The sequence below is a fragment of the Leptidea sinapis genome, chromosome 21 (assembly GCF_905404315.1).
Source record: "Leptidea sinapis chromosome 21, ilLepSina1.1, whole genome shotgun sequence".
Classification (NCBI taxonomy): Eukaryota; Metazoa; Arthropoda; class Insecta; order Lepidoptera; family Pieridae; genus Leptidea; species Leptidea sinapis.
Genome location: NC_066285.1, coordinates 11240166 through 11256977, shown reverse-complemented (window position 1 = coordinate 11256977; position 16812 = coordinate 11240166). Strand labels below are relative to the sequence as shown.

Genomic DNA, 16812 nt, shown 5'->3' with positions numbered 1-16812 from the left:
AATATTTAAGAATGAGTTATTTTCGAGGTGGCCATCGAATGAATATTCATAGCATATTAACACACAGTTCGTAACCGAAATATATTACCATATCATTATGTTATACGTGATTACATGGCAAGTTGAATGGATCTCAATGGCGTCTTACAATACTCTTGTTACGGGTATCAATAAGATCTATATATTGTGAGCGGTTTGAATAGCAACACTACATTTGGTAAGATGTTGCGAATATGTTTGGTGTTGGTATTTTGTATGCTGATTGTGATGTCTTTGTGTCAAAACTCAACAGAGGCTCCTGCTACCACCGCCGCAACAACAATGGCAACTACAATGGCACCAACAACACCCAAACCATCCGTAAGTTTAATTGATTTAATAAGCGACGAGACGAGCAGGAGTTTCAGCTAATGGTAATTTATACGCCTTGCTCATTACAATGAAGTGCCGCTCAGGATTATTGAAAAACCCTAAAATATTCTGAGCGGCGCTACAATTGCACAAGATTTTAAGTCTCGTTTGCCCAGTAATTTTACTAGTTACGGCGCCCTTCAGTCCGAAACACAATCATGTAGCAATAATGTAAATACTGCTTGAATGAATGAGTGAAAAGGAGCCTCCCACTGGTCTGACTCTAAGTAAGGGTTGGCATTTCAGGAACATACGTTAAATACATTCTATTCGACAATAAATATTTCTTCAAAGAAAAATAGTGTAAATAAGTACTATCTACGCACCTCAATAGGGCTACTGGAAACCCAAGCGCTGGCAGATATTTCAGTCAACGGAGCCTAGCTATACAACGCGGAAATGCTGCCAGTATTCTTTGTATACTTCCTCTTAGTGGTGGCTCTTACTTCATGTAATCATATTGAGTATTTTAAATATAGTTAAAATAATTTTATTTTACCATTTATTTTACCAGTGGGAGGCTCCTTTGCACAGGATGCCAGCTAGATTTTGGGTACCACAAAGGCGCCTATTTCTGCCGCGAAGCAGTAATGTGTAATATTTACTGAAATTAGTGGGCAAATGAGACTTAACGTCTTATGTCTCAAGGTGACGAGCGCAATTGTAGTGCCGCTCAAAAATTTTGGGATTTTCAAGAATCCTGAGCGGCACTTAATTGTAATGGGCAGGGCGTATCAATTACCATCAGCTGAACATACCACTCGTCTCGTCCCGTATTTTCTTAAAAAAAAGTTTTATTGTAAATACATGAACTTTATTTGTTCTAGATGTTCGAGGATTTACTGAATGCTGCGTTTGCTATACCGAAAGGCATGGTATCAGCTTGTACCAATGTAAGTTATAAAATTTATTTATTTTTAATAATTGTATATCTAACAAGGTACTCCTTTTCATACAGAATTACATTGTTTTATTTTCCAAAATGATATTAGATATAAACTAATTATATAGACACGGGTATGGTTATTTTTCTTTATATAAGCTTACACTTCACATACAAATTGAATTTTGCTTTGAATTTACTTCACTGATTGATACTTTGAATCTATGAGGTCCGCGGCGTGGCCAAAAAAGATTCTAACCGGTTAACGATTAAGTGTACAGAAAACTTTTTATTCGGTTTCGTTTCACATTTTACAAGACTTTTACAGTTTTTGGTTATTTAAGTTCATTATAATAGGTTTTGATAAACCGGTATAGAACGGTTTATTCCATCACCGTATTTAACACGGCAACATACGAACGCTCGGTTTGCTATTTAGTAGGGATGCTCGTTCATTTCGACTCTTGTAGAATTAGCCAGTTAATACTGGTACACATAACTCCCTTGAAGTAATAGATATAAACCGCTTTTAACCGTTAATTTAAAACTGTATCCCAGCCACAGACCCAAATTGCTTAAAAGTCAGGCGATGAAATAGTATATATTGTAATACGTAAATGAACTTATTGCCTTTTCTCTTTGTTTCAGGTAAAAAAAGCGATTGGCAGCTTTTTTCAGTGAAATTATAAGATGAATTAACTATTTTTTTATATCCTTATACATTAATATGACTGCATGTAACTTTCTGGTTTAGAGAAAAGTATTATTTAATTTGCTTACAACAAAACTATTGCTGATAATATACAATATGATATACACAAAATACTTTATTTTCTAATAACAAAATGTATCGGTAGGTGTAAGTGCACCAAGAATACCAGAAGCACCCCAATATCAGCTCGATCCATTTGACCGCGTACAACGTACCGCGTAGGGGACCCAGTGCTCTGTGAACGGCTGGCTCACTTGGCGTTGCGTAGAGGCATCGCTTCACCTGATTCCTGCCGCCAAATTCCACCTTCGCACGACACGCCACAAGCTAGGATGTCATCCCCACCATCTGGATGTGTGGCGGTCCTATGATTCTTCTGGTGTTGCAAGAGAATGTGGGCGGCGGTGATCACTTAACACCAGGTGACCCGTACGCTCGTTGCTTGTCCGCCTTTTCCATAAAAAAGCAGCATATTCTACTAATATCATACGCCCACCTGAATTGTTTGAAAGTAATAAATACTTAAGTTCTAATTATAAACATATTTTTTATTTCTTACTTCATCTTATTAATGTCTAATACACCGATGGAAGCTGTTTTCTTCTTTCGCTTGAGGTATCTTCTTGGGTTCAATTGACACGAACCATAAAAAGAGTCTTCCAGGGATTTTATAAATTTGACAGGTGGCAATTAAAAGATGCCACGCTGCCATTTTCATGTGTGAAAAATATATTTGTTCAATCTAAAGTTAATGTAAATCAATAGCATGTCATTATAAATTAATAAAAAATTCTTACTAGAATTCATACTTTTTTATACAACATGAAGACATAATCTGTTGTAACCGCAAAGGATTCTATGAAGCGTCGCCTTTCTTTTGTGTAGGAGTACGCACTTTGTAACGTTTCTGAAGATGAAGTCCTATTAATTTTGGAACTCATAATAAATCCAATCCTACACCCCATGTTGTGCTCAAGAAGAGGGCGTGTGGAAATCAAAGGACCTAAAGGATTTATCTACCACGTGGAGCCTGATTAGTTCTTTAATCTTTTATATTTAGTGGCCACTAAATCCAAATTGGGTTTAATAGGTTCTGCTATGAACTGCACTGCTTGTCGCGTGTGTTGAGTGAAATTTTAACTTGTTACATTAGCTGTGATATCACAGCCGTTAATAGCCGTTTGCTTCCTGGCGAGAGGATGCTAGGTGATCACTCCCTTCCAATACTGTCACACTTCTTGTATCCATGTGAGAGCCCTAAAACAATTTTCTTACTATATAAGTCCATGCGTGTTTATTACTATTTACTATTTATTTGCTAAGGAACTTTAAAAGTACCTTTGAAATTTATAGTAAATAGTAATATAATTTAGACACACACAATGTCTTTAATTATTTAATGCGACGAAACTTATCACACATTAATTTTTATATCAACGTATTACGTGACTTGTTCATCCATATAAATATTGTCAACTTATAATAATAATATCTGGACGACCAAGCCTTGCTCGGATTTTTAAGAATGTACAAAACATGAACAAAAAAAACTAATAGAACATCTGAATTCGAACCGTGGTCTTCTGCTTTCCGGATCACCCAATGTCCCATCTGAGCTATTATAGTCTTGTATATAGTGGCAAAATTTACCTTTGCATTAATGTTATTGTAACTGTTTCTCATTAAAATATTCATTTTTTTTAATTGAAGCCTATCGATTTCTCGCCCTCGAAATTACCTGTATACTAAATTTCATTAAAATCGTTGAAACCATTTCCGAGATTCAGAAAATATATATATACAAGAATTGCTCAATTAAAGATATAAGATTTGGATATGTACAAGTCATTGAACAATAGCACAACAGACCATGCGAGAAGCATTTAACAATCCAAGTTACACATTACTCATTCAAAGACTGCTATTTCGAGTTAAAAACAAAACCCACTCAGGAATTCTGAAATCACTAATGAGATCTAGTTCAAGATAGTTGTGTGAAAATGAAGTCAAGAGTTGTGATTGTTTTAACTATGTTACTTGTGGTTTGTTATTCCAATAATGACAGCTCTTTCGACTCAAGTGGCTCGAAGGATTATTATAAGCCAAGTGGGGTAAGTGCTCTTCAGTATAATCTAAATACTGTCGAAAATTTTAATTGTATTATATTGACAAGTTAGTCTTTGAAATATAATTATTTACTTTAATATTACATGCTTCATTCATTCTTTGGATAAAGACAATAAAATATATCTGTTATTATTGTTAGTGAAACTAGAATATATATAAATCAGATTGATTCAATTAATTCAAAAGTTATATGTAGATTTTTCCATTTACCAACGTTTTGGAATATGTTGAGATTTAATAAGACGTAGTGGCAAGAAATTAATTGCGAATCTTTTATATCAGCATACAAACATTTTATGTTTGAATTCAACTCTTCACCATGATAGATTTGAATGACGATGTATTTTTCAGACTCCTAAAACAATGGGTATCTGTCGTATGATACAAGTGTTTGTATGCACCCAAGTGCTGAATAAATATCATTGTTTTATTATTGTCATCATTTCAACTAACTGTTGAAAATATTTTTTTTTCTTGAAGAATCTCTTGGGCTTTTCTGGTAAAATAATGTAGTTTTAATCTTTAAGGTGTTAGCAAGTGTTGGAAGAATGTTCATAGACATACCTTTGGGATTTGTTGAAGCCTTAAAAGATGTAAGTATTGTTGTTAAATTCATTGTTTTTAATAATGTTTGTTCAGCAAAAATATTCAAAGTGAATATTTTTATTTAAATTTATAACTCATTGCCCATTGCTATTTAAGTAAGATTGATATACTAAAGAAATTAAATTTAAATTAGTTAATATGTAAGTTTATTAGATTTACTTTTTATGTCACCTTACTTATAATTTTGCTAACAATAAAAACACTTTGTGGAATCAACTACCGGCAGCGGTCTTCCCGAACAGATACGACTTAGGGACCTTCAAGAAAAAAGCATACTCCCACCTTAAAGGCCGGCAACGCATTTCTTGACACACCTTTTGTTGCGGATGTCCATGGGCGGTTGCCTCACCTCTCCCCATCCCGTGAGCCTCTTGCCCGTTTGCCCCCTCTCATATAAAAAAAAATTGCTTTATTTATATCTAAATATTTACCGTGAAGTCGTAAATAGTAGAAATGTTTCAGTCTTATTATTTTTTGCGTGTTTATCTCTATTATAAGTTTCTTTTTATTTTACATCTTTTGTAATGTAGGTTATCCGACTTATACGTTTCAAAATATATTTTTATCTTACTTTCAAAATTATTTTTGTGTTAGCATCAATTTGCAAACGAAAGTAACAATAAAAGTTTGCATGACAATAAATAAATTAGATTATCATCCTCGGATTTCATTGCAATATTTTTTGTAACTGTTAGTCTAATAGTATGGACACCGTACTGCCAACACACTACTATATTTCTGTTGTAATGTAGCAATACAATTATATTATTGTGCGCAGTTTTTATGGAGTTATAATATTTTTTTAATAATAAATTAATAAATTTCGTTTATTTCAAGGACTGCATATACATTTTAGTGACTGAGACGTCCCAGTAAGTTGTCTTAGGACACTTCTATCGGGAATATCACAAAAATCAAAAATGTACAAATAAACAAAAATTATTAATAACCATTAAAAAGTTTACAATCATCGCATTATTAAAACAAGTCTGGAAACTGTGTTTTTACACACACACGTGTGTATGTGAGTGAGTGTGTGTGGGTTTGAGTTTGGACCTTTAAATGTCAGTCCGATAAGAAGATTTTCCACTTCACCATACAAAGTATATAACTTCAGAAAATCAGTTAAATATTTCAAAATCGGTATTTTTTATTTAATGTAATCGTGTATACGTAATATGTTACTTATATACACGGACAAGTAAAAAAAGAAGGACTCCGCGCCATGATATTAGCAAGTGAAGCACCTTTATGATAGTGTGTGTGCGGTTACGGGGTATACCAGTTACACAATTTTTTGTCCCTTAAATAATCATATATCCACAAATACTTTTATATTATTGTTTTTACACTTTTTCACAAACGCACGACGGCATTTTTAACATATTTTATTGCGACTCAAACTGATCTGTCACAGACGATGGCAAATCTCATAATGGCGGCCGATCGGCTTGTTTTAGTGTATATGTATGCGTAGGGCTATGTATATACACGTTTACCGGCTTGTTTAGTTGCCTCACTGTTATGTAAGGTGACACGGAGTCCTTCTTTTTTTACTCGTCCGTGCTTATATACTTATAATAAGCTCGGTGATTGAATCCGACTTGCAGTCCGTCCATTTTTTTATAAAAAAGGAAGACAAATAAACGACACCTGATGGGTGTTATTATCACCACTTTCTCTTTGTAAGACCAGAAGAGGAGAGGAATGATAAGGAGCGTTACCGGCCTTTTCGATATGTGTAATATATAAACATACTAAAATTTTAAAAAATTTAATTTTTTTGTATGTATATTTCAATATATGCATAGTTAAATTTAAAAATAGATGACATAAATAACTGCCCAAAGAGGTGCAAGAAATGTACATAAGTAGCACGAAAATCAACACTCGCTTTAAAATATACATCCTGAAAAAAGAATAGATTAAGAAAAAAAATGTTAAAATTGAAAATTAAAAATAAAATGAATGGCTCTAAGTACCCAGATAAAGCCGTGAGATTTTCGTGGTACTAATTTCATAAAAAGTTTATGTATTTGTTCTGTATTGGCCAATAAACTAAAAAAAAAACAAAGAAAAAAATGGTGTCATGAAAAAAATTTCCACTCAGCATTTATGGAATTCAGATTAGGATCACCCCAATTCCGACACTGATAATCAGTTCCTACCAAGTCGACCTGTTGACAGCAGCCGTAGACAACACAGTTCCTTTTGTTATAGTTTTTTTTATGTCAATAAGGGACAAGACAAGCAGGCCATTCAGTTGATGGTAATTTATACGCCCTGCCCATTTTCAATGTAGTGCCGCTCAGGATTCTTTAAAACACAAAAATTCTGGGCGGCACTACAATTGCGCTCGTCACCTTGAGACATAAAATGTTTCATTTGCACAGTAATTTCACTAGCTACGGCGCGCTTCAGACCGAAACACAGTAATGCTTACACATTATTGCTTCGCGGCAGAAATAGGCGCAGTTGTGGTACCCATAATCTAACTGGCATCCTGTGCAAAGGAAACTGGTGAAAAATTAAAATAGATTGAATTTTAATTTGAGTTTTAAAAGATTTTTTTTATTATAATTATCTGTCGTATCCCTATTAATAACCGTTCTATCTCATTCCGTCATTTATTTCCATAAAAAATCATGATTTGGTCATTTTCAGCTGGAAATAAACTTATTTAATATTACAGGCAGCCGAAGCAATAGAGGACGTTGCAGTAACATTTGTGAGAGGAATTTTTGGATAGACGATGTACATTGCGGAGTGTGAAGTACAAACAAGAAGTACCAATACATCAAGACTTAAGAAAAACAATTAATGTATAGTTTACGACGTTTATTAACAATTGCTTGCAATATAATAGTAATGGCGAAATTATAAAACTAACGAGCGATTTTGTATAAAGGCAAACTTTATTTACAATAAAGTACATCAAATGTAATCTATGCTTAATTATTTTGTATCTCCTTAAAAATATACCATGTTTAAATAGCCATAACTTTTATTTTTGTACTAAGATCTAACTTAAATTCAACAACATAAAATCTTTGCCAACAAAAATTATATAACAATAAATAATACTTGAATATCAAGTTATAGTATAAACTAAAAATAGTATAGAAATGCATTTCAATTTTATATAATTTTAATTGTATTAGTTTTATTGAAGTGATCGAAGGAATGATATTAGTTTGAATAACTAAAGATATTTTAAATATGGTGGGGTCATTTCAATACTGGCAATAACATATCATTTACGCTAATGTCAAACTCTGACTGCCCGAACTACGACTACTACTACTTTGTTTCAAATTCATTACACATAATCAATATTGAGATGTGAGTAAAAAAAGGCTTAAATCGCATTACAAAAGAACCTAAGACGTATTGTAATGCGATTAAACCCAGATCAAATAACTTTGCGCCCGTCACCTCCACTAAAATCACACTGGCACCCTTAAACTGGAGCAGTAGAAATCAAGTTACTTCTCCAGATCAACACTGCAAATACATCAGTTAGTTTTACTGCTACTAAAACCGACCTAGACAGCCAGATTTTAACATTTGTACATAACACTGGCTCCTAACATATGCTTAAATAAACTTAAATATACAATATCACACACATTCACGGCAATTTATACCACAAGTTAAACTGGCTTTATGTCAAAGTTCACAATAATTACATAATGTCAGATTATAGAGAGTTTATCTCCATATAATTATCGTATTGAAAACACACTTTTTTGGAAGGTATGGTGCTCCCACATTGCCGTTAGAAAATGTTTAATAACGTTAGTAAACATTTGTTAGCAAACATTTAATCACAAATAAATTTTCATGTTAGAAAATGTTTAGTAATGTTAGTAAAATGTGTTATCTTTTGTTTGTAAACATTTTATAAGGGTGATGGCGGGATAGGCGGTGCGGTGCGGTGGGGGTTAGAGTACGCAGGTCGCTGCGCGTGGTGTCTCGCTTGTCAGTTCCTTTGTGTCAGCGTGCATCGCTGTGCGTGTGTATTAGTGGTTGCGCGTGCGCCAAGCAATAAAATATGTCCGGTAATTGGAATAACGATGATGTTTACAAACTGATTGAAATGTTTCAAGCAAGAGAAGTACTATGGAACACGATGTCAGAGAGCTACAAAGACCGAAATAAAAAACACGATGCTTGGATGGAAATTGCCAGTGAATTTAATATGGATAAAAAAGTAATTGAAAAAAAGATTCGATCACTCGTAGGTCAATTTAACCGAGAATGTAAATCTAATAAATCTGGTGCAGGAGCTAATGAGTCAAGTAAATGGTTTGCATTTAAAAAACTCATGTTCCTTAAAGGCAAAAATATTCCAAGTTTAACTGTCGATGGAGGGTTGCAGGTGAGTTTTATTTTAACGTCTTTTAATAATATTTAGATGCCCAGTCCAAAAACCCTTCATTTGAAAAATATTCTGCGAATTCTTTTCTTATTTCTTTCCCATCATCTGTCAGGGATTCACATGCTTCAAGTGGTGTTAATTGCTGCTGTTCTAATCTCCATTGTCCATCGATACGTGTACCAGTTACTATGTCATCTCCATCATAGTATTGAGATGGAGCGTAAATCATGCTCGATTCAGTTTTTCTTATAAAATTATGCAGTAGCACGCATGTCATAATTAAAGTAGTAGTTTTTTCTGGATCTAATAATATTGTAGTTCGTAAAACTCTAAATCTGGCTGACAAAATCCCAAATGCGTTCTCTACTGTTCTCCTCGCACGACTCAGTCTATAACTGAAGATTCTTTCCTTAGAATTGCTATCCTGTGGTCCTGGAAAAGGTTTTAATAAGTGTTTTTGTAAAGGGAACGCATCATCTGTTACGAACACATAAGGAAGAGGTTTGTTTCTGCCTGGTAGTGAGCTGTCACTGGGTATTTTTAAACTATTGTCGTTAATTTTATTTCGAAATTTTGTGTTTGCGAAAACTCCGCCATCACTTATGCGTCCTTGGCAGCCAATATTCACGTACAGAAAGTTGTATTCTGCGTCCACTATCGCTAAAAGTACAACGCTGTAAAATCCTTTATAGTTGTAATATTCACTGCCGCTATCAATTGGCTTTTGTATGGCTACGTGCTTTCCATCGATACTTCCTAAGCAATTTGGGAAATTCCATTTTTCTTCAAATGAATTTGCCACGTGTAGCCACTCTTGAGGTGTTGTTGGTATCTGGAACAAAAATAGAAGATTAAGAAATAGGCGCGAAAAATAAATTTATAACTCGTTATTCTAACAAATTTTATTGGATATTTTTATTAAGTATGAAATATTAATAGAATACACTATAAAAAAATATGATTTCAGTTAAGGGTTGTTAAGTAATAGAAAAAGAAAATCGCGGTTATAGATTTTTTTACAATTTTAGCTAATTTGACGCGCCTATAACTTGAAATTATCGTTTAGTTCTATTCTTTCAGGGTAACGAAGAAAACAGAATTGCTTCAGAAAACACTCTCAGTTTGAACGAAACAGGAAATACTGTCACTGATGAAACTACGGGCACGCCTTTCGCCACCCCAAAACCATTTCGGAAAAGAAGACGGCCTGAAGTAGAACAAGATCCAACACAACAAGAAGCTGTAAATATTTTACAAAGAATGTACGAATCTAGAAAAAGCAGGGATGAAAATGACGCATTTGGAGAGTATGTCTCGATGAAACTGAAACAAATAAAAAACAGTCATGCTAAGAATACTGCTCAACATCACATTAACAATATTTTGTACAATGCGACAATGGGACAATATGATTTTCCAACAACCTTTACAGACCCAACCGCTAGTAGTTCCTGGGGATACAACTCTGAACCAAATCTATCCACTTTTTCGGAAAATAATGCTGACTGTAGCTCGAGAGGATACTACACCGCACCGAGTCCCTCGGCTTCATTTGAAACCAGTTCTTCGGATAACTCCAGGACACATACTCGTACCAGCGCAAGAACACAGAGTCCGTCTAATTTATCGGAATCAAGCCAAGATTCGACCCAATCATTAAACGATTTGTTGGAATCAATCAAAAATTAAAAAATACATGTTTGGTTTGTTAAGTATTAAAAAAATTATTAGTAAGGTAAGATAGGTACCTACCTAAAGTATGATTAGATTAGATCATATTAAAAGTAAATAAAAAAATAATTAAAAATGTTGTTTGACTTACCTGTATGTATTCCTTTAAAACCTCATTGAGAGCCTCGCACACTTCTGGTACGATAATAGATATCACTTGGTCTGACAACTTGAACACATTTCCAAGACTTTTATAACTGCTACCAGTTGCCAAAAATCTTAACGTTACCGCAAGTCTTTCCGTCACACTTACAGATTTTCTAAATGTAGTGTCTCGTTTGCCTATTTTTGCCCCAATTAAATTTTGTAGATATTCAAATTCGGAACTGTTCATTCTTATAAAATCTTTTAAGCAACCATCAATACCTAAATCCTTGAGATAGTCTGTGGCACTATATTTTCCTCTAGCTTTTAGCGTTTGGCGCATCCAATAAGAGCGCTTTTTCTTCTTTTTTAAACAAAAAATAAAAGCTATTCCAATGAGCAAATCTTCTTCCATTTTCGTGTAGACGTCCTCAGCCCTCAGAAGGCGAAACCAAACTGCGAGCCAATACTAGATGTTATAAAATGTTTAAACATTTTCCATCAATGTAGGAGCACTTATAACATGTAACAGTTTCTAACAAAGTGCAACAATTGTTAACATTTGTTAGTAAATGTTTTGGTGTTATAAAATGTTTACAAACATTTTATAACGGCAATGTGGGAGCACCAGTAGCATTAAATAAAACCAAACGAGGCAAGATATCACAATTTATGAGAAGAAGTTACTAGATGAGCAAGACGTTCACCTAAGTTCTGAATGGTATCTCAATTGCATTCGTCAAACATAAGCGGTATTATTACAAAAAAGTTAAACACATGTTAAACACTTGTTTAAAAAAAGTTGTATTACAAATCCGTGTATTTCTGTTTATTGTTTAGCGTCAATCTTTAGACGTCGCTTAAATAGTTGGACACTGTTTAACAAAACACGTGTCTAAGCCAATTTTTTTTTGTAATAATACCAAAGATGTTTAGTCTCATTAGCTCAATTATTTCACTATCTACGTCATCCTCAAACCGAAACAATATTCTAAGCAGTAAAATCTCTTCTGGGATTAAATATAAAAATTTATAAACAATGCGGGACTCAAACCCATGCCTCTCGTCCGTTCCGTCTAGCGCTACTTACCACAACCTGACAGTTGAACAAGACATACCAAGATTTACGTTCGATGCGTCACTGGACGATTGACTCAGTTGGTAAGAGCGCTCGTACAAAATCAGAGAACCCCACATCGTCCATAAATATTGGTACAAATTAAATTTGAAACAATAATACTTGTACTAATTAACGGTAGAAAAGGACACAGCTATGGTACAAAGCTAGCAAGCATATAGTAGAAAGAAGCCTCCGACATGTTAAATATGTTAAAGGCAATATGTAAAAGCTGTTAATAACAGGCTTCATATACATCACATCTGTCTTGTAATATAATATACTTAATAACTTACACGTACGTTAGAAGTAATGAGATTTTGTATTCAATATATCATAAAGAAATCAAATTCATCAGGCGAATTTGATACAATACTATGATATAGGTTACAGTAATTCAGAGACCAATCCTCAATAATACATAATACATAAAATTACTTGACTAGACCATTGGGTACACTTATATTAATGTAATTATTGGAGAGATTGTTAGGTTTCTTCTCCACGTCAAAGGTAATGTAGCTTGGATTAGATACGGCACTATTCTTACTATTTTTATTATTATAGTCTTTAGTAACGAATACTTCATCTGATTCTTCTTCGATCCGAGGGCACATCTTCAGATAGGAGGATGAGTTAGTGTCTTGATCAGATTCCGAGCCACTCCGAGCTGGCAGATTGTTAAGAGTTAACATGGGCGTTAATTCAGTACCGTGAGTGTTAGCCATTGCCTCAGTTGGCCTGGGGTTCAATTTACGAGCGTCGAAATCGAATTTAGTGCTTTGAACACGTGGATTGAATGAATTCTTGTTCGCTGGACTCATCTGTAGGTATCCCTCGTCGTCTGTAAACACATTATATGTTAAAATTGGACAATGCTGTTACGATTTATGCAACCCTTTATACTAAGTCTGACCATAAATACTGTTACAATTAAAAATAAACAAAATATTACATTTGAATTTGGAATTTGTCATTTTTATATGATTGTTCCAATGGACAAACATCTCAATAGTTGAGTAAATATTTTGCGATATTAAAATGGAGTGGGATGATAAAGAGAACCGAATTTCTGTGATTGCATTACATAAAGTAGGTTTGGAGCCAAATGCAATTTTTAAAACTCTCCATACGCTTAGTATTAGTAAAATGTTTGTACCTCCTCTGTTTGTGTCAGAAAAACATCTAGCCGTCCATCTAGTGTTCGTAAATCAAAACAACTACTGAAGCGGTACGCAAAGGGAGGTCACAGAATTTTTTTGTTTACGGATGAGTTTTACAATTGAGCAACATTTTAAAAAACAAAAAGAAAGAAAATAATTCACCATTTTAAAGCTGATTTTTTTTAGTGAAGAGTATCCGCACTATTCACCTTGTTTATTTATTTAATAATATTTATTTATTATATTCCTGTAATTTCTGTGGTTTTTCAGAAAGCTTAGATAATCAAGGTCAAAGCGTATATTTTTTACATTAAAGAAATTATCTTACTGGTCTTATACAACTGGCAATTTTCGTTTTATTTTTTAAGCCATTGAACTTTTGAGAGCCACAGATTAAAAAATATTTATTTAATAAGACCAAAATTGTGTTGTAGTAATCCTATTTAGAAACTTAAAAAAAACATACAAATTATACACAGAATGCAATTAATAAAACTTTGTTAACATAAAAAACGAAAAATATTCAACGGGTTACTTCTGAAAGCAAAAATTAATAGTGCCAGTACGTAATAAAAACTCTATCAGTGCAAACACAAATGTATCACCCATCTTAAAGATAATTGAAATATATTCTAATATCAAGTTTAAGTAATTTTTAGATGTATCGTTACTCTATCGCCAAAACATCGAATATTTAATAATGTATATGTAACAATCATAAATACCCTTACCAAAACTTACATAATCAAAGAGTACAATTTGAAATACCATGTACGCAAATAATTCCCTTGTTATCATCGTATTATTCCTAAATAACTCACACAATACAATTACAAAAAAAAATGGAAAATCCAAAAGTGCACGCCTCGAACGCTTATGCCATATTTTTATTTAAAACCTGGCATTCGCGTTTAAAAAAAAACGAGAATTCCTGGCAAGAAAGTAGTGATTTTCGAAAGGAACCTTCTCTGCTTAATTCTGAAAGTTTCGTCAAGTCGTTCTCGAGATATCCGTACCACGCCGTTTTTTTAAGGCGAAGAGTAAGCAGAAAACACGCAATCATATATGAGACGAAGATTATTTATTAATAAAGGAATAATAAATCTTATACCTACATTAAGATTATGGTGATTTTTATTAATAATTTCTAATATAGCAGCTCCTCCTTCAATAATCGTATAGCATTTCGAGCTATGAACACTACTTAATCCTATTACACATATCCTTAAGTCTTATTTGTAGGTTGCTAATGCTTGCTGTTGGTTATAGTTAACACTGCCAAGCCTTTTTGAACTACCACTTTTCTTTGATGTTAAACAAGTTTTTTTGGCATGGCGTGACGCATTTTTTTGGTACTTCTCTCAGAAAAGTTATTCTCATAGCTTGTACTTTTTTGTGTAGGTTCATTTATTCGGATTAGTAGTGAATAACGAGGATTGTAAGCATATAAACTGTTTTCCACCCAAGAATTTTGAAAATATTAGCTTTGTTACATAGATGGCGGGCCGGCAGCTGTGAACTCATATCGCTCAAGGTCGTTGGCATTTAGTGTCGCCTTAACCACTGACTAGTGGACGTCCACGATAGAAAAAATGACTTTTTTTTATATTAATACGTATTCGACAACTTAAAAAAAGTATCAGGATTATTCATTTGTGTCTCAGCTTTATATTGATGTGCTTTTTATAATGTGTAAGAGTAATAGAAAAAAAATATGCAGTTTAAAAAGTGGAAATCGTGTGACCTTGACAGGTCGGCTATAAAGCACAACCCCGCCGCTTCGCGTTCGAGGCGTGCAATATCAGTAATAAGCCCGAAGCTTAAATAACAATACCTTTAATTTGTTAAAGACACAATAAAAACAGAACGCAATTCAAACTTCTGTTAGTTACACCAACCATGCTTGTAGTATAACATTACTATTACTGTACCGTTTAATATGTTAGTGAAGATTGATACGATCAAACTGAAGTATTCTCTGATCTGTCTGGTAATAGAAAAATGAATTGTATTAATAACATAATAAAAACGGGTTTTCTGTTTTAATTAGGTTTTAGCTTAGGGCTCACTGAATCGTAACCTATCACTCGAGCACTGCGCACAAAGAAATAGTTCTAGAGTATTGTTAAATTTTAATTAGCTTTTTTTAGCTTAGGGCTCACTGAATCGTAACCTATCCCTCGAGCACTGTGCACAAAGAAATAGTTCTAGAGTATTGTTAAATTTTAATTAGCTTTTTTTTAGCTTAGGACTCACTGAATCGTAACCTATCACTCGAGCACTGTGCACAAAGAAATAGTTCTAGAGTATTGTTAAATTTTAATTAGCTTTTTTTTAGCTTAGGACTCACTGAATCGTAACCTATCACTCGAGCACTGCGCACAAAGAAATAGTTCTAGATATTGTAATTGTTACATTAAATTTATATTTTATGTCTCTGGAAGCGGTGGGAATACCTAGGAGAATGACTAAAAATATATGATTTGGTATGAACACTTTCTATTGAGTCACTTTAGTAAAAAGATATGAACTGGTCAACACTGACAGTTTAACTGGATGGCGAATATTAAAAATTAGTAATACGTAAGCATCTATCCCTCTTTTGTGATACAGGGATTGATTTGTCACATTATTTTGTCGATTCGTATAATTAACGCCGTGTATAGTTTTATTGCCGAGAGGATAAAAGCATACAATTCTAGCAATAATCTAAGATTGTCATATAACGCTAAGTGGCTTAAACCTTAGATCATTTATGCGACATTGTGACAGCTGTAAGAACGGCAAAAATAAATTGAGGGTGACAGTTAATCTCTTGTTTGAGCAATGTGAAATACGAATCTCGAGTGTAAGACGTAGCTTGTCACGCACACTAAAGTAATAAAACTGGCCTGTTTTAACAGCATGAGGCGCATCTAGACGAATTAAATTATGTAAGCTTAAAAACCTTTGGCGGGCTTTGTTCCATTTTGAAGACGAAGACCACTGGAATCCATTAGTTACGTAACTAAAGAATATTGAGACCCCTCATTTCTAAACAGCACCATGATTGTGTTTGTGACCTTAAGACGTACAAAGTCAGTAATCCAGTAAATTAACTAGCTATGGCACCTTTCAAACCGAAACACATAATGTTTACACCATATTGTTTGACGGCAAAAAAAGACCGCGGTGGCAGAGAGAGAGAGGTTGAGACATAAGATGTCAAGTCTCGTTCGCCCAGTAATTTCACTTGCTACGGCGCCCTTCAGACCTAAAGGCGCCGATGTGTTATACATAATCCAACCGGCATCCTGTGCAAAGGAGCCTCCCTCTGGTAAACAAGTATGTTAAGTCTTACCATGCTGCAGTTGCATAGGAGTTGTGGGTGGAAAGAAGCTTGTGGACTCATTGACGTAGTGGCATGGACTGGGAGTCACAATGTTGTTGTAGTCCGGAGCCGTCACCATGGCCAGGTAGTCCTCTTGACCTTCCACCCGGAGATTGGTATCCATGTAAGACGAATTCAAATCAACGTAATGCTGAAAGTAATAGAAAAGTTTAGGCATTATTTTTGCTAGAGGGACTGTTCGTTTGAGAGTGTCTTAATGTAAAAAA

At 34.0% G+C, this 16812-nt stretch overlaps 3 protein-coding genes and 1 long non-coding RNA gene across 7 annotated transcripts in view; 2 read left to right on the top strand and 2 right to left on the bottom strand.

Annotated features, from left to right (window-relative positions):
- The first annotated feature begins 191 nt into the window (after nucleotides 1–191).
- LOC126970683 (uncharacterized) lies at nucleotides 192–7664 on the top strand. Its single transcript, XR_007730679.1, has 5 exons — nucleotides 192–360; nucleotides 1239–1304; nucleotides 1943–4117; nucleotides 4661–4726; nucleotides 7432–7664. It is a non-coding gene; the product is annotated as an uncharacterized LOC126970683 (long non-coding RNA).
- A 1129-nt stretch (nucleotides 7665–8793) lies between these two features.
- On the top strand, nucleotides 8794–10927 carry LOC126970662 (uncharacterized). The gene is made up of 2 exons (XM_050816749.1): nucleotides 8794–9120; nucleotides 10201–10927. The coding sequence occupies exons 1-2, from the start codon at nucleotides 8794–8796 to the stop codon at nucleotides 10807–10809; spliced, it is 936 nt and encodes a 311-aa protein (XP_050672706.1). The 3' UTR covers nucleotides 10810–10927.
- On the bottom strand, nucleotides 8913–11565 carry LOC126970648 (putative nuclease HARBI1). The gene is made up of 2 exons (XM_050816728.1): nucleotides 10943–11565; nucleotides 8913–9952 (listed from the first exon to the last, which is right to left on the bottom strand). The coding sequence occupies exons 1-2, from the start codon at nucleotides 11348–11350 to the stop codon at nucleotides 9143–9145; spliced, it is 1218 nt and encodes a 405-aa protein (XP_050672685.1). The 5' UTR covers nucleotides 11351–11565; the 3' UTR covers nucleotides 8913–9142.
- A 6-nt stretch (nucleotides 11566–11571) lies between these two features.
- Nucleotides 11572–16812, bottom strand: part of LOC126970615 (vascular endothelial growth factor receptor 1) — a 60085-nt gene continuing 54844 nt past the window's right edge. For all 4 annotated transcript variants that reach the window (XM_050816641.1, XM_050816642.1, XM_050816644.1 and 1 more), the window contains 2 exons: nucleotides 16556–16736; nucleotides 11572–12896 (listed from right to left, as the gene is read on the bottom strand). In XM_050816641.1, coding sequence (XP_050672598.1) covers nucleotides 12487–12896; nucleotides 16556–16736 — 591 coding nt within the window. In that variant the 3' untranslated portion in view covers nucleotides 11572–12486. The remainder of the gene's footprint in view (nucleotides 12897–16555; nucleotides 16737–16812) is intronic.